At 38.3% G+C, this 16,092-nt stretch overlaps 5 protein-coding genes across 6 annotated transcripts; all 5 read right to left on the minus strand.

Annotated features, from left to right (window-relative positions):
* Positions 1-1,565: 1,565 nt before the first annotated feature.
* LOC111791821 (GDSL esterase/lipase 2-like) lies at positions 1,566-3,727 on the minus strand. The gene is made up of 5 exons (XM_023673303.1): positions 3,475-3,727; positions 3,276-3,397; positions 2,957-3,187; positions 1,880-2,135; positions 1,566-1,798 (listed from the first exon to the last, which is right to left on the minus strand). The coding sequence occupies exons 1-5, from the start codon at positions 3,722-3,724 to the stop codon at positions 1,566-1,568; spliced, it is 1,092 nt and encodes a 363-aa protein (XP_023529071.1). The 5' UTR covers positions 3,725-3,727.
* A 2,184-nt stretch (positions 3,728-5,911) lies between these two features.
* Positions 5,912-7,736, minus strand: LOC111790827 (GDSL esterase/lipase 5-like; the record flags this gene model as incomplete). The annotated part of the gene is given in 5 exon segments (XM_023671912.1): positions 5,912-6,084; positions 6,161-6,416; positions 6,503-6,733; positions 6,976-7,097; positions 7,247-7,736. Coding segments are annotated over 5 exon segments (1,065 nt in total), but the record flags the coding sequence as incomplete, so codon positions are not given.
* A 1,940-nt stretch (positions 7,737-9,676) lies between these two features.
* Positions 9,677-12,402, minus strand: LOC111790826 (ethylene-responsive transcription factor RAP2-12-like). Of its 2 annotated transcripts, none has more exons than XR_002814569.1 (3): positions 11,750-12,402; positions 10,108-11,062; positions 9,677-10,008 (listed from the first exon to the last, which is right to left on the minus strand). XR_002814569.1 is itself a non-coding variant. In XM_023671911.1 (3 exons), exons 1-2 carry the CDS (start codon positions 12,024-12,026, stop codon positions 10,185-10,187), a joined length of 1,155 nt encoding a protein of 384 aa, XP_023527679.1. In that variant the 5' UTR covers positions 12,027-12,399; the 3' UTR covers positions 9,677-10,008; positions 10,140-10,184. The 2 variants fall into 2 exon arrangements, 1 of the variants encoding a protein (XP_023527679.1); XM_023671911.1 differs by having other exon boundaries at positions 10,140-11,062; positions 11,750-12,399.
* A 760-nt stretch (positions 12,403-13,162) lies between these two features.
* LOC111790679 (probable E3 ubiquitin-protein ligase rbrA) lies at positions 13,163-14,610 on the minus strand. The gene is made up of 2 exons (XM_023671688.1): positions 13,377-14,610; positions 13,163-13,284 (listed from the first exon to the last, which is right to left on the minus strand). The coding sequence occupies exons 1-2, from the start codon at positions 13,958-13,960 to the stop codon at positions 13,188-13,190; spliced, it is 681 nt and encodes a 226-aa protein (XP_023527456.1). The 5' UTR covers positions 13,961-14,610; the 3' UTR covers positions 13,163-13,187.
* A 276-nt stretch (positions 14,611-14,886) lies between these two features.
* On the minus strand, positions 14,887-16,047 carry LOC111790680 (probable E3 ubiquitin-protein ligase rbrA). Its single transcript, XM_023671689.1, has 2 exons — positions 15,094-16,047; positions 14,887-15,001 (listed from the first exon to the last, which is right to left on the minus strand). The coding sequence occupies exons 1-2, from the start codon at positions 15,675-15,677 to the stop codon at positions 14,905-14,907; spliced, it is 681 nt and encodes a 226-aa protein (XP_023527457.1). The 5' UTR covers positions 15,678-16,047; the 3' UTR covers positions 14,887-14,904.
* Between the last annotated feature and the right edge of the window lie 45 nt (positions 16,048-16,092).

The raw sequence follows: 16,092 nt of genomic DNA on the forward strand, positions 1-16,092 counted from the left end.
TTTTTTTTTTTTTTTTTTTTTTTTCAGGTGAGTGATGTCATGGTTCGAGGTGGGAATGCGTGCTGAATCTTAATGCCACAGAGGAGTGTACCGGGGCGTCTTGGAGTCTATGCATATTTTTGTTTAGATCTGTCATGCATTGTTTTGTAAATNCCTCTCTGCTCCGATACCGTACCATCGAGACAGAGCTCCGGTACGGAGATCGTTGAGCTTGGCAGATCCGGATAGGGAAGTGTGACAGGTGCCCAGACCTAGTGGTGATAGCTAAGGGGTCTTCTGAACAAGACTCCTGGGCCGTAGAAACCCGTCCCTGAGCGGGGGACGTGGAGCCACGTAGGATNACACCTTGTTTTGGATTTCAAACTTTATACATAATTGCTAAAGTTTTTTTTTTTTTTTTTTTTTTTTTTNGCGGATGTATGGTCTCGTGTGAGGGTCGTCAGCTAACCTCCACGTATGATGTTCAGAGAGAGTCACGTATTCAGATCCAGCCATACGACCCCCTCAGATTTACTTATGAGGTCGTGCCTCACCTCAGGACACTGATCATTTNTTTTTTTTTTTTTTTGTAATTTCGTCTTGTCTATTTGATTTTACATGATTTCGTTGCATAGTCTGTTGGTCCAGCCCTTGATTTTGAGATTCAAATTTTGGGCCGTGACAGATCATATGTGACTTCATCTTAATTTTGCATGTGTTTGTATTTACGTGACCCCTTGTAGTGAGGTTACTTACTGAGTATTCTTTGAAATACTAAAACTGTGTGCCATATCATTTTTCAGGTGGAGACAAAGCGCACATGTACGAATGACGGCGGCATCACGAGCAAAGATTGTGGCACATATCATTTTTCTTGCTATCATATTTGATTGTTTTATTTAAATTCTTAATAAAAATTAAAGTGGTTCCCTATGCTTCCACTATGAGGATGAAAAGCTCATGAATAAGTGCGTTCATATTGAGTTAGATAAGAGATAGGCTATTCAAGTCGTGATTTCAGGTTGAAAACATCAAGTGCAGGTTGCAGTTTTGGGACGAATCGGGTAAGGTGATGCATGTCACCATAGTACGTAGACGCATTACTCCACCCATTGTGTGACACATATCATACGCTGAGCTACTCACACTTCACCTCTCGCTGCTTAACGTGTGTCCTTTCCTGTTTGACTCCTGCACCTGCCCGACGCGATTTTCCAGAATTTGATCATATTTTGAAATTCTTTCTAATTTCTTTACCTCTTCATCACTTTTCATACAAAACTCTAATCAATTTGGTTCATTCATCTTTCCAATCATATTCAATTATATGCTTTTGAATATAAAACTAAATTATATGGCTTTTGAATATAAGAAACAAAACGTATAAACCTTTATTCAGTTTTATGGCTTTTGAGTATCAAAATTCATAAATATTTCACCACATGTACATGATGAACCTTACGTTCTTCAAAGGAAGACACAACTTAAAATCCTTATTTTGGTAAAATTAAGCACACTACCATTGGTGCCCACTTATTGCATTACCAAACATGTGTTAGGAACGCCCTCAATGGATCACCACCAACTTAAACATTAAACAAAGCTTTAAGATTGTGAGGCTTGATGCTGTCGGAGCTCCCATTCCATACCCACTCAGCAACTAATTGGCTCGCCTTTTGAGTGAGATGGGCAGAATCATAGAATAGATACTCATTGGGGTTACTACACAACTCATACTCTTCACCATCCCTTCCCCCACAGCTAAAGAACCCTCTGAATGGTCCACTTCCACAACATGCCGCTTTCCCCTCCTTGAAACCTTGCCAAACAGATGAACTTTCAGTAAGTTCATTGAAACACTAGACAATGTATTCACGCTGAGATGCATGATTGTACTTACCATATTTAGATGGGTTGTTTGATATTTGGTTGGCTGAAGTGTATAAATCGGCATAGGAATAAACAAACCCTTCAAGCTCCTTTTCAAGATGTTGGAGAGCTTTGTAAAGATGTTTGTTATGCAGTGTTACAAGTTGTGTAATGTTTTCAAAGCATTCATCTTTGCCTTGTAATAATACTGCCTTCACTAGGGGCAAACACCCGATATCTCCAACGCCTAAAAATGCAAACTTTCTTCCTCCGTTCTTGTGGATTCCCTGCAAACAAATCATTCATATCAGAAAATATCCTTTTCTTTTTGATATATATGATTGAATTAGAGGTGTTTCATGTGATCACATACGTTAGTTGAGGCGGAAAGTTTGAAAGGGAAAACCTAAAGAGAATAATATCTGTGAGCCCACAAATGGTATTAAAGTCAAACATTGGAGGAGGCTGAGCTCCGAAGGGGAGGACACGAAGTGGTATGCCAGCAAGGATGTTGGGCCATGAAGGGGTAGATTGGGGAGTTCTACATCAATTTGAGAAGGGAACGAGTGCCAACGAGGACGGTAGGCCCTGAAGAGGGGTGGATTGTGAGATCTCACATCAATTGGAGAAGGGAACGACTGCCGATGAAGACGCTGAGCCCTAAAAAGGGGTGGATTGTGAGATCCCACGTCGGTTACAGAGGAGAACGAATCATTTTTTATAAGGGTGTGGAAACCTCTACCTAATAGATGCGTTTTAAAAATTTTGAGAGGAAGCACAGAAGAGAAAGTCCAAAAAGAACAATATAGGCTAGTAGTTGCCTTTGAACTATTACAAATGGTATTAGAGCCGACACCGGGAGATGTGCTGCGAGGAGGTTGAGCCTCGAAGGGAGTGGACACGAGTGGTGTGCCAGCAAGGATGTTGGACTTCGAAGGGGGTGGATTATGAGATCCCACGTCGGTTAGGGAAGAGAACAAAACAATTTTTTTAAAAGGGTATGGAAACCTCTCCCTATTAGACACGTTTTAAAAACTTTGAGAGGAAGCTCAGGAGGGGTAAGATTAAAGAGGACAATATCTACTAGCGGTGAGCTTGAACTACTTACTTTGATGACGTTGGTTAAGTTTCGGATGACCAGGTCAACGTATTGTTGTGGAGAATGAGATTGGAAGAGAGTGGAATTTGTAGTAAAAGGAGCAATATAATCGTTGCTTCCAATGCTGAAGAAGTAGACAGCTTTGGATAGTAAAGCCTTAGCTTCTGCAGGATGGCCTATCCCTTCAACAACCTTTGTTACTTTGTTGAAGTAACTCAGCTGGGTTTTCAGGTCAATTACCTGTAAACAACACACACACACACACAATATAGCTGACCTCTCCTTCAAATAGTGTAATTAAGAAACAACAAGACCACATTTTACTTACAAGTCCTTGATGGGTTTCAGCTAAAGCACCAGCTCCAGCTGATGCAAAGTTCACTCCATGAACGTAATTTTTGTTCATGGGATGAAGATATGGAAGAATCAATGGCAAATTAGCATATTTAGCTGCAAATTAAACAAACTTCGACCGTCAACAAAAATAACATAAAAACGAAATCGTTATCAAAGGAGACGTAATATACCAATGAAATCAGGAATCAAGCGGCCATCCGAAAACCGCCCGGTCGGGAATTTGAAGAAGGATTGTCCATATGGCAAGAAATTAGCTTTGAAAGAGGTGTTGATGTAGTTGTTATTTCCAGCATCAAACAAGGAATCCCCAAAGATGAACAAGGCTGCATTGTTTGGATGACCTTTGCAGCTGTGTATAGAGAGAAGACTGAGTATGAAGTAGACTAAGAAAGATGATGAAGGAAAACATGAACTTGCCATCTTGATTACTTATTCAAACCCAACCCATAAATTTATAATGAAGGATTGCAGTTGCTTCAACCCAAAGCTAATCGATTATAATATATCTATTAATCTTTAATATCGTCATATCATTATCTGTCATCGTGTACTAGAAAACCTGTGGTGTCTAAGTTCGCTTTTGTCAACCTCAAGCAACGACATTGAGATAGGACTAAGTCTTCTATCCTCAAAAATCGAATATGGAGTGGGCAAGTTGATGGGACGAACACTTTTGTACTAAGAAAACTCTCTATTTTATATCGTTATTATTTTAAGAAAAATCTCGTAAAAAAGTAAATTGACGTTAGAATAATGAACGGTAAAATATGAAGTCAAGGCCTGTAATGACATGTTAAATAATAATATATAATTTAATTTTGTATTGTAAAATCATTTGACTAAAACTCATTTTATACAAATCATTATAATATTTTTGGCAACAATGACTAATGAATAAAATATTTATGACATCATTGTCTAAAATTCAACTTCACAAAAGATTTATAATATTTTTAGATAATAAATATTTAAGTTTCCCTAAATTTTTAAGATTATAAATTTAGTCCTAATTTTTTTTATTCATAAATCTACTAAATAAAAAATTAAAGTTTGGAATTTCTGCCGAAATATATATCTAATAAACTAATTAATTTAAAAAAAAATTGAATTTGTCATAAACTATTTAATATAAAATTAATAAAAAATTCAAAAGTAGATACAAACTTTGAAAGTGTGGTGGTTAGCAAATTTCCATGCCGGTTTGACTAATAAATATTTAATTAAGTTATAAATGTTTGCTGAATAACTCAGGTTGCTAAAAATATTTTAAAAAACTCTATGCAATAATTCAAAATTAGACTTTTATTTTTATAATTATATATTAGATTTTGATTCACCCTTCCTTTATTTGAATATTTGAATGTCAAGAAAACCCGATAAAATATCATCTAATAGAGTTTATTTCCTTTCCTTCTCGGTAGGAGGGAGAAAATAAAATTTGTGAAATGAGATTTGGACATTTGTTATGGGGTTAATAGTCTAATGGTTATAAGCGTGTCCGAAAAACGAAAAATGAGGTCTTGGGGATTCGTAAAGTCAAGCCAAGGACCCAACGTATTACCCAAAAGAGTAAAGGAACATCGAGAAAGCAACCAAGTGATCGCACCTACTTCGATATCCCCACATTGACATGATAAAGTCCTCGTATGGACTCCAAGATAGTCATATGGGATTAATATAAATAGACAGAATATATCTGCATTAAAAAGTACACTACTATGTCATGCTCAATTTGATGCCACTTTGGTTCAGTACTAACTTATTCATTAGAGTAAATACTTATGAACACATACATTAAATATTGGTTCCCGTGATCTTTTAGTTCAACAACATACAAAGTGATAGATTCAATCCTTTAATATCTTGGTTGAGGCTTCACCTTATCAAGTATTATGGGGTAGAAAATATCGAAACTTTTAAAATTTCATTAATATCTTAAAACTATAAATAAAAAAATTTTAAAAATACGAAAAGAAAATATATTAATACCCTTAAACTTAAAAAAAAAAAATCTAACGCATCGAAAATCATTTATGTGCACCACATCACTTCCCTCTTAGATTTTCTCTAAGTCAATACTTAGCACCACATCACTTCCCTCTTAGATTTTCTCAAAGTCAATACTTAGCACCACATCACTTCCCTCTTAGATTTTCTCAGTCAATACTATCAAATCAAATCAAATCACATCTATAATGTAATCCAACATAAATCAGTTCAATTAGATTATACCATGTGCATTAGGCGACACAAACTAAACCAATCAAATTGGGTCGTGTGTACTATTTGATGTCATAAATTGGTCATATCATAACACACTCTGTGATGATAAACTCAAAATCAGATTGAGCTTAGAGAATTTGAAGATAAGACTCCCAAAAACCAATCAACAAGTTCAAAGATCGATCAATCAATCCAAGCGGATCAATAACCCAATATTCCATTAACAAATCTAAGGATTGAAACTTACTCATTTCATCAGAAAATGGCAAATTGAGAAGAAAAAGCATGAAAAATGATTCGATATGATTAATCCTTACAGCGTTGTCAAGTGGTTTGAAAGAGATCCTTGAGAGAAGAATGGGAACTGAAAGAACCACTCCACATTTCATGAGCAAGCTCTTTGTGGAGGCTTTCAGTGAGATGGTAAGAATCCCAAAAGACATACTCATTTGGGTTCCTACACGCTTCAAACTCCTTCACTCTTCTTCTTCCTCCGCAGCTGAACACTCCTCGAAATCTCCCTGTCCCGCAGCATGCCTCTCTCCCTTCCTTCAACCCTGCATCAATGGTGTTTCATATTATACACAACAAAGCGTAACACGCAGCAACAGTCTATGTATCTATCACTTTTACCATATTTCAATGGATTCTCCATTCTCTGTCTCAGGCTGCTGCTGAAGTCGTAGAGTGAATATTTGAATCCCTTGAGCTGCTTCTCCAAGTCTTGAAGAAGCTTCACTAATCTCTGGTTGTGTTGGTTTGCATACGCCCCAAACTCTTCCAAACACCTCCCAGCTGCATCTCCTCCGGCTACTCTCAGCCCTGGACTGCAGCCCATCGGTGGCAAGTTCATGAACCCGAATTTCCTGCCCCCACTATCGTATACTTGCTGTCAGAACCAACAAAAAACACCATTTCTTATCACAAGACATTACTATGTTCGAAAGAAAATTTGAAGATGGCAAAAAAGCTTACTTTGATGGAAGTTGTCAAGTTACCAATCACCAACTCAACATATTCAGATATGGAATGGGATTTGAGGAAAGGGGAATTGGTTAAGAAGAGGCTCATGTAATCGTTGGTACCGATACCGAACAAATACACAGCTTTTGACAGTATCAGCCCACCTTCTGCTTTCCACAACTTCCGTTTTAGCCAAGTCTCTACCTCCTTAAAGTACTTAATCTGTGCTTTGAGCTCGATCACCTGAAAAACGCTAAACAACCTTCTTCACTTCAAATTCACCTTGTTAACTTCAATCTAAAACCTCCCATATTTCCCTGGATGTGTTCAATTTTCAAGCATGAATTAAACTGAGTTTACTTTCGTTTAATCATGAGTCAGTTTTATGTTCGAACATTACTCAAAGCAGAGTTAATGACAATTTCCCTTGCTTATTTAATATGGAAAAGATGCGGTGAGGAGTAAGTGGGGTACGTTATTCTTACCGACCCATGAAAAGTCTCGGATAAAGCACCTGCTCCAGCCGAAGCAAAGTTCACTCCATTATGATATTGATGAAACCCCGGTTGAAGAAAAGGTGGGATCAATGGCAGCTTGGCAAATTCAGCTGGAAGATAGAGGAACAAAAGTCATGAAAAGTTGAGCCTGGCCCAAATGTATAGAGAGAAAAAGAGAAATATTCATCGAAACCAAGACAGTAAACAAAAGACAATAAAACAGAGATGGGTTTAAAACCAAATATATGGGAAATCTTACCTATAAAGTCAGACACCAAACGACCGTCGGAAAATCTTCCAGTGGGGTATCGGAAGTGGGTTTGGCCGTAGGGCCAGAAGTTAGCTTGGTCGAGAGTTGTGGTGTTAATGTAATTATTGTTGCCAGCATCCAAGAAAGAGTCCCCAAAGATGAAGAAAGCAGCATGATTTTCAGGCAGAGGATGGGATTCAACTTCAATGAAGCACCATGTGGAACTGAAGGTGAAGAAGAAGATCACAAACAACACAACTAGCTGCTCATGGGAAGTGCTTTGAGTCTCCATTAATGGCCTCTATCCCTGAAGACTAACGAAGCTTAAGCTGTCGATCACACAATCATATATGAAGTATGGGTAGCAGCAGAAGGCTCTCTGTTACTGCTCAGTTCCTCTCTGTCACTAAAAGTTTTTTCTTTTTTTTTTTTTTTAACCAAGAAAACGATGGACATCTCTTTGAACCAATGCAAATGTCAAAGTGGGACTAGTGAGTTCCATTGGAGAGTTCTGATGTGATGTTTTGATAAAAAAAAAAAAACAAAGGGAGGGAACAGGGGGCGTACGTCAAACTGAACGTATCCAAGAAAAAGCCGAGTCGCTGCGGTTGGGTTTGAATAAAGAAATGATTGGAACTTGGAAGGTAAAGCATCAATAATTTTGATGTATCTGGTTGAATTATTCACGTTCGTCGAGGTATAACAAATCTCCAATCAATTGGCCATTCAGGAAGCTAACTTTCTAACTTATTACCATTAGTAGTGCTCCAAGTCAAGCTGAAGACGTGTAGGAATCTGTGTTTTTTGAATCAGCTTAGTTTGTAATTCTTTAATTGATCTAAATGAATTCTTGCTGGAGGAAGAAACTGAAAGTTATTTGTATGTTGTTTTCAAGAACCATTGAATTTTCTCTTGAAAACAACTTGAATTTTTAACTATCTAAAGAGGCCAACTTATACACCCCATTCCTAAACAACACTTAGCATTAATAATCATATTGTTCAGTAAGGTGTGAACAAACAAAAAGTGTGAAAGTTGAGAAAAGGGCATTATGTTAAAAAAAGACTGCAAAAGAAACACGTTGAGTTATTCTGCTACTTTAACGTCTAAAAGCTCATAGCTTGTAATCCTTGTTTCAGGGAAACCACTTTGACCTTCACATAAATTCACCTTTTACATGTTTAATTTTTCCTAAGAAGAGACAATGAACTTTGACAAATCGCTACCCTATAAAGATTATAGGGCGACAAGAGCCCCACATGGCTCTGGAGGAGCAAAAATGTGTTTCTGGACATTTAAGTGGGTGGGTTTGGCCATAGTCAACTGTGGTTGGGTAGGGGGGGGGGGGGGGNCCAGCTCTTCTCATTTCTCTGTTTTTTAGCTACTATCTTATGATTCATGGTAGTGTGCAGTAAGCATTTGTCCATCTTCAACTTTGTATTCATTGTCCTGTCATTCTCCACCATATAAGCATTACGTCCCTTAGTCCTATTCTGCCTGCTCTGCCAATACGACCTCCTTGCCTAGCCTTTTGGGAAGAGTTTGAGTCACAGCTTCATTCTGTGTATCCTCTCTCTCTCTCTCTCTCTCTCTCCCCACTATTTTACTCCAATTCTCTCTGTGGGGAACATCTTTTTGCTTTGTTAGCGAGTCCAAAAGGCTAAGGTCAATTTGAATCATGATTCTCCCTCGTATATGTGTGGTTGGGTGGGGGTTCCTATTTTCATGATTCACATTGGGTTTGGCCAGGATTCATGCTAAACTCCCTTTAATGATTTCAATAAAGACTTTCCTAGAGAGAACTCAGTACAGTAAAGGTCCTGATTCAGATACTAATGTTGTCACTTTAGTTCCTTCGAGTAACAACATGAAAAGATCAAAATCGTTCCGATAGAAACAACTGTACCAAAAAAAAAAAAAAAAAAAAAAAAAAAAAAAAAAAAAAAAAAAAAAAANACTTCTAAAAGTTGAATATGACATCTCAACTTTACCAACAAGCAATCACACTTCAACTAAGATCATCAACTATTCCCCAATTTCATCTTTCCACACAGCGAAACCCGACCTTTGAGTTCATAATTGAATGCGGTTGGATCCCATGCAAGGTTATAATAAACTAAGCTTCAAAATAATATAAGACAGTGATGGGCTAAAGGCTACAAGATTAGAGACTACAAAATTACTACAGACAGTAGTTTCAGCTCAATGCTTTTAGCACTAAATCCATTGCATGTGGGCAGGCGCCTACAGGAACATCATAAATGGCCTATGCTTAGGCTATCTTATTTTATATGTTATGGAGTATTGACCAAAACTCCAACCCCGCCGCCGAAGTCAATTAAATTTATTGATGGACACGGCACATTTTCAATATTAGTGCAACAAAAATAGTCAAGAAAAAACTCAAACTATGTTCATGTTCTTCCTAAAAATATCGGCTTGGAAAAGAGAGAAATTAGTGACGACTTTAATTCATACAAATCAGAATCTAGACATTCCATGATGTAAGACTCCTCGATGGCAAAGACATCTACCATGTTTTATGCTACATAAATACAGATAAACATATTGTTCATACAGACTTAACTCGATAGATATTGTTCATACAGACTTAACTCGACAGGCTATCGCCAGTTCAAGGTTTTCAGGTGTTGCTACCTGAATAAACTAGATAATCCTAGTCCATTAGCTACAGCATAAACATGACCTTAATTGCCTCGAACACAATTGACCATTTGAACTTCGTCCCAATCATCGATGACATCCACTTCCTGCACAAAGCAACAACATCACACCAACAAATTTCAGACAATATAAGTGAACTGGGAAGGGATTATAGAAGATCCAGTAGAGAGGGCCATGAAACTGACTTAGATATGATTGAAGAATCGAAATGACTAACATGTAGCTTTATTTAAATGAACCAGCCGGCAAAGGAAAACTTTGCTTAAAAGATTCCTCCAACCACAGCAGGGAGGTCATTAAAACTCCAAAGGTCCACTGGGTTTCCACCATCTTGAGTCGCAACCCCTCCAAGGAAGGCATCTATTGAATCATCCCATTCCCCTTCCAGATACGGCATCTGAAAACACTTCATCTGGGACTCGAAGGAAGAAAGCTCCTCTGACAGTGTCTTAGCACCTACTTCTTCAGCAGTTATGGCATCCCCTGAACTACACCTCAGTTTCTTCCTTGGATTCATGTCCTCTGTAAACTGAGAGTCGATACTTTCAAAAGTAGCTGAGAAGACGGAAGAGATTTCTGGAGTCTTGACACCTTGATCTCTCCATCCAAAATCAGAACCGCCAATCGAGTTGCTTCCCTCATCGGAGTTAAAATACAGGAGCATTTCGTCAGATGGAGTACTATCCATACCAGCAGGGAATGAGTCCATGTATCCAAGTTGGTCAGTAGGAGGTTTTGCTTCCAGAAAACCAGTGGTTCTGTAGTAGTTCTGATCTGGATGATTAGAAAACTTAAGGTGTTGGTTTGCGCCGGCCTGGTTTGCTTTCAAGTTCATATTGAGATGTTTCACATTCTGTGAGTTTTTCCGCTTCTGGGTATTATGCAAAGGTTCATCAGGGAAATTCAACTTGGCTTTCTTGCCTCGAATTCTCAGCGCCTCCGCATCATATGCTCTTGCAGCTTCTTCTGCAGTGTTGAAAGTACCAAGCCATACACGGGCCCCTTTCGTTGGGTCTCGGATCTCAGCAGCCCACTTACCCCATGGGCGTTGCCTTATTCCCCTAAATTTATTCTTCCTCTTAGTACTTGCAGACTTGTCAGTTTGTCCATTGAACTCCACAAGTTTTGTGGCGCTTGATCCTTCAATAGTTAGATAACAATGAAATCAATACCAAGCAGAAGTCTAAATAGTTCGATCAAGTAATGTAACAAAGCCTTGTAGTTAATTATGCATGATTACAACACCAACATGCTTCTCAAGTGGGAATATTTCTAACATCCATAAATCAAAGCCAAAATAAAAGAACAAAGCTACTTCTAAAAATTAATACAAAGAAAATCAAAAGGAAGAAACCTACACACATTTCTTACTTTCCGCAAGAAGGAAAGGCAATTGCAGAACATGCTTCGAAATTGATTTAAAGGTGATTGCTACAGATAAGAAAACTTAAACTTCTTCGCACTTGAAAAAATGTTCTTAATTTTTACAATCAAGTCTCCCGATTGCATGAAGGAAACGATCAAACATTTAGAGTGTTCATGCAAAGCAGAAAACAGTTCAATTATTGCAGAAAATCGAAAAGGAAAACACAATAATCACCCGAAGATTACAAAAATTCGTGGTAGGTGATGATTTATTCTCATGCAGTGAAGAATCATTATAAAAAAAAAAAAAATCTCTACCGCATCAAAAAAAAAAGTAAGCGAGAGAATCAAACCATATATTCATGAAATTTACTCAACATTCAAAAGGATTGTCCCCAAACTTCAAAGACAAGAACGACCACTAGGGAAATTATTAAAAAGAAACCGTAAACATGCCATTACCGCGAGTGGAAGAGCAGGCGGAATTAGGAGCAGAGAAAAGGAACGGTTTAACATCCGAGAAGTGATCTTCGTCAAAATCAGCGTCAGAATCGTCCTTGAAGTCCTGGAAATCAGCCTCAAAATCATCAACATCGAAGATCTGCGACCTGAGGGACTTTTTTACTGACGAATGTTTCCCTGATTTAGGTTTCTTCAAATCCGGCCATAGGTGATCGGCTGTGACCCGATCAGACCGAGTCGGCGGTATAAAATCAGAAATGATAGCACCTCCACACATCGTTTTTCCTCAGATTGAACACAAAAAAAAAAAAAAAAAAAAAAAAAAAAAAAAAAAAAAAAAAAAAAANATTTGGGGATTTCTCTTCGCTGGAAAACCAGAAAACGAATGCTCCCTCCAGATAGAAAAAAGGAAAAGTAAGGGGTTTAAAAGTTGAAGAAGAAGAAGAAGAAGAAGAAGAAGAAGAAGAAGAAGAAGAAGAAGTTCAAGGAGAACAAACAGAAGTGCCCCCACAGCACGCCATGAATTACAGAGCTACTCCTGAAATCATTACGTCTGAATTTGGAACTTGCGAGGCTTTTTTGTAGTTTACCAATATTTTGGAAGATTGCACCTTTTTCTTAACAACCGCTCCAAAAGCTTCTCTTAACATGGAGGAACACGGATGCAATTTCCCTTTTATATAATTTCAACACATATACATATAATTTCATAAAATTCAAAGTTTATAATTTAATATATATCTCTCTATTTTCTTTATAAATTTAATTTTTTAATATTTTAATTTTAATTAATAATAATATATGGAAGCAAATAAGGAGAGGTGTGGCTCTCCCAGAATGCATGCCGAAAGGGTGGGAGAAAAGATCAAAGGAAATGGCTGTAAATACTTTTTTTAAATATATTAAATACTTTTTTTAAATATNTATTTATCTAGCAGATAAAAAATATTATCTACTCCCTCCTCATTTGCTAGAATATCCTCCTAAGTGATTTGAAAGGGATGGAATTCTTTATTTCTTTATTAAGAACAAATTGTTTTAATTAAGGCTTTATACTATATTAAGTTTATTTTTATTTTTGGGCAACCTACCATTCTAATTAACATATATCTTAATATCAAAACAAAAACCGTCTATTACATATTACTCTCTATTCTATTTAATCATAACATAAGAACATTCTTAAATCTCTTTTAAAACGTCAAATATTAACACTATGTTAAAAAAAATTTAAATAATTTTTTAAACATGGTACTAATAGTTTCGTTCATAACTGGATAACTGGTTAATGGGATAAGTAAATTATAATTTTCTTAAATAGGAGGGACCAAACATAAGGGATAACTGGTTAATGGGATAAGTAAATTATAATTTTCTTAAATAGGAGGGACCAAACATAAGGGGTTTATATTAATTAAGGACGACCGGCGGGTGCAAGTCAACGACGATAGACCGTACGTTCATAAGCTGGGGGCGGACATGCATGGTGGCCATTCCACTTAGCTCCACAGCTGTAGCAAAATTCCGATCCGCACCTACAAATTTCATATCAAATTACTAAATTAATTTATCTGTTTGCAAGAACAGGAAGAACAAGGAGGAGGAGGCGGCGGCGGAGGACGGTAACCTGCAGGTAATATGGAGGCAACCTTCGATCTTCTCGACTAATATCTTGCAATGAGGGCATCGCTTCCATTTGCGTTCATCCGCCAGTTTCATTGTCATCACCTCCTCTCTGTCTACTCCTCCGTTCTTAAGCAATCTCTGAAACTCCGTGCAGTTCATGTCCCCATGCCATCCCACTCCACACTTTGCGCAGAACATTCTCCAACATTTAGGGCATTCGACCGCCTCCCTATCTTCCTTGTCCACCATCCCTGCCAAGCAGTCTTTGAATGGACAGTACACCATCTTCCACTTCAGAAGCATTGCCTTCAACAGAGCATCTCCCCATCTCTCCAACACCTCTTTCGGAACGAACGAATCGCACATTTCCGGTTCCAGCACCGCCGCGCATTTTGGCTCTGGGCATTTCACCGCCATGGAATCCTCGAGCCTTGCGGCTATGTGTTTAGAGATGCAATCGGCGCAGAATGTATGGGAACAGCCGGTGGATGTGAACATTTCGGAGGCGGATTTGGTGCCGGTGCAGATTGTGCATAGGGTTTCAGAACCAGAAGATTCGGGGTTGGGTGATGGTTTATTGGACATTATTGTTGAAGTGAATAAGGAGGAAGCGATTGATTCCTGAAGCTGTAACTCTTCGGCGAAGATTTCGTCGGAGATTGGGAAGACGGATTGGTGTTCGTGAAGGGCAGAGAAGTATATATCGTCGACGGAGAGGGAAGAGCCGTGGTTTGATTATGACTCGGCTGCCATTAGAGGTGCCTTTTGGAGTGGGAAGTGAAATTGAAAACGATTTAAAGGGAGAATTCAACAAAATATTCAGACGATTTCCAATGCAGATTAAACAGAGTCCAAGGTGACTGTTCGATTCTTCCCCTTCGTTTTCAACCAATACTCAGACGATTAATGATTATACGTTCAAATTTATATTTAATACAATTCTAAATAGTCGGATTGATTCAATGATTCGTATTTTCCTCTGTTTTCCTCTGTTTTTCCTCTGTTTTGGAATGCATATGAAGTAGTTTTGCTGGATCATCATGTATTTTTATACAATGAAAAATGGTAAATTAGATATCTATGTTCATTAAAATACATCAGTCATGGCTTAGCTACAAGAATAGAAGTTATATTACAGCACCCTAATGCTAACTTTACTCCTAACTCCTAAACAGCTACCTATATCATGAAGTCTGTTCTCATGTGTGCTCTAATCTTTACTCTTCAGCAGCACACCATCTNCCAGAATGCATGCCGAAAGGGTGGGAGAAAAGATCAAAGGAAATGGCTGTAAATACTTTTTTTAAATATATTAAATACTTTTTTTAAATATATTAAATACTTTTTTTAAATATATTAAATACTTTTTTTAAAATATATTACTTTATTCCCTTTATTTCAACCCCTTCATTCATTGGGTTTCAAAGTAAAGATGTGCACACGAGGCGGATGGGAAGCCTTCTTTGTCACCTTTTTTTTTTTTTTTTTTTCTNGGTTTATATTAATTAAGGACGACCGGCGGGTGCAAGTCAACGACGATAGACCGTACGTTCATAAGCTGGGGGCGGACATGCATGGTGGCCATTCCACTTAGCTCCACAGCTGTAGCAAAATTCCGATCCGCACCTACAAATTTCATATCAAATTACTAAATTAATTTATCTGTTTGCAAGAACAGGAAGAACAAGGAGGAGGAGGCGGCGGCGGAGGACGGTAACCTGCAGGTAATATGGAGGCAACCTTCGATCTTCTCGACTAATATCTTGCAATGAGGGCATCGCTTCCATTTGCGTTCATCCGCCAGTTTCATTGTCATCACCTCCTCTCTGTCTACTCCTCCGTTCTTAAGCAATCTCTGAAACTCCGTGCAGTTCATGTCCCCATGCCATCCCACTCCACACTTTGCGCAGAACATTCTCCAACATTTAGGGCATTCGACCGCCTCCCTATCTTCCTTGTCCACCATCCCTGCCAAGCAGTCTTTGAATGGACAGTACACCATCTTCCACTTCAGAAGCATTGCCTTCAACAGAGCATCTCCCCATCTCTCCAACACCTCTTTCGGAACGAACGAATCGCACATTTCCGGTTCCAGCACCGCCGCGCATTTTGGCTCTGGGCATTTCACCGCCATGGAATCCTCGAGCCTTGCGGCTATGTGTTTAGAGATGCAATCGGCGCAGAATGTATGGGAACAGCCGGTGGATGTGAACATTTCGGAGGCGGATTTGGTGCCGGTGCAGATTGTGCATAGGGTTTCAGAACCAGAAGATTCGGGGTTGGGTGATGGTTTATTGGACATTATTGTTGAAGTGAATAAGGAGGAAGCGATTGATTCCTGAAGCTGTAACTCTTCGGCGAAGATTTCGTCGGAGATTGGGAAGACGGATTGGTGTTCGTGAAGGGCAGAGAAGTATATATCGTCGACGGAGAGGGAAGAGCCGTGGTTTGATTATGACTCGGCTGCCATTAGAGGTGCCTTTTGGAGTGGGAAGTGAAATTGAAAACGATTTAAAGGGAGAATTCAACAAAATATTCAGACGATTTCCAATGCAGATTAAACAGAGTCCAAGGTGACTGTTCGATTCTTCCCCTTCGTTTTCAACCAATACTCAGACGATTAATGATTATACGTTCAAATTTATATTTAATACAATTCTAAATAGTCGGATTGATTCAATGATTCGTATTTTCCTCTGTTTTCCTCTGTTTTTCCT

Source organism: Cucurbita pepo, chromosome LG03, assembly GCF_002806865.2.
Source record: "Cucurbita pepo subsp. pepo cultivar mu-cu-16 chromosome LG03, ASM280686v2, whole genome shotgun sequence".
Lineage (NCBI taxonomy): Eukaryota > Viridiplantae > Streptophyta > Magnoliopsida > Cucurbitales > Cucurbitaceae > Cucurbita > Cucurbita pepo.

Bases quoted from the DNA above. Each gene is read 5' to 3' on its own strand.
- LOC111790680 (XM_023671689.1), bottom strand. From the start codon at position 15,677: ATGTCCAATAAACCATCACCCAACCCCGAATCTTCTGGTTCTGAAACC. The intron at 15,002-15,093 runs GTTACCGTCCTC...TGAAATTTGTAG, and splicing joins TGCCTCCATATTACCTGCAG to GTGCGGATCGGAATTTTGCT.
- LOC111790826 (XM_023671911.1), bottom strand. From the start codon at position 12,026: ATGTGTGGAGGTGCTATCATTTCTGATTTTATACCGCCGACTCGGTCT. The intron at 11,063-11,749 runs GTAATGGCATGT...TAACTATTGAAG, and splicing joins CGCCTGCTCTTCCACTCGCG to GATCAAGCGCCACAAAACTT.
- LOC111790679 (XM_023671688.1), bottom strand. From the start codon at position 13,960: ATGTCCAATAAACCATCACCCAACCCCGAATCTTCTGGTTCTGAAACC. The intron at 13,285-13,376 runs GTTACCGTCCTC...TGAAATTTGTAG, and splicing joins TGCCTCCATATTACCTGCAG to GTGCGGATCGGAATTTTGCT.
- LOC111791821 (XM_023673303.1), bottom strand. From the start codon at position 3,724: ATGGCAAGTTCATGTTTTCCTTCATCATCTTTCTTAGTCTACTTCATA. The intron at 3,188-3,275 runs GTAAGTAAAATG...TGTTGTTTACAG, and splicing joins CTGAAACCCATCAAGGACTT to GTAATTGACCTGAAAACCCA. The intron at 2,136-2,956 runs GTAAGTAGTTCA...ATTTGTTTGCAG, and splicing joins ACTTAACCAACGTCATCAAA to GGAATCCACAAGAACGGAGG.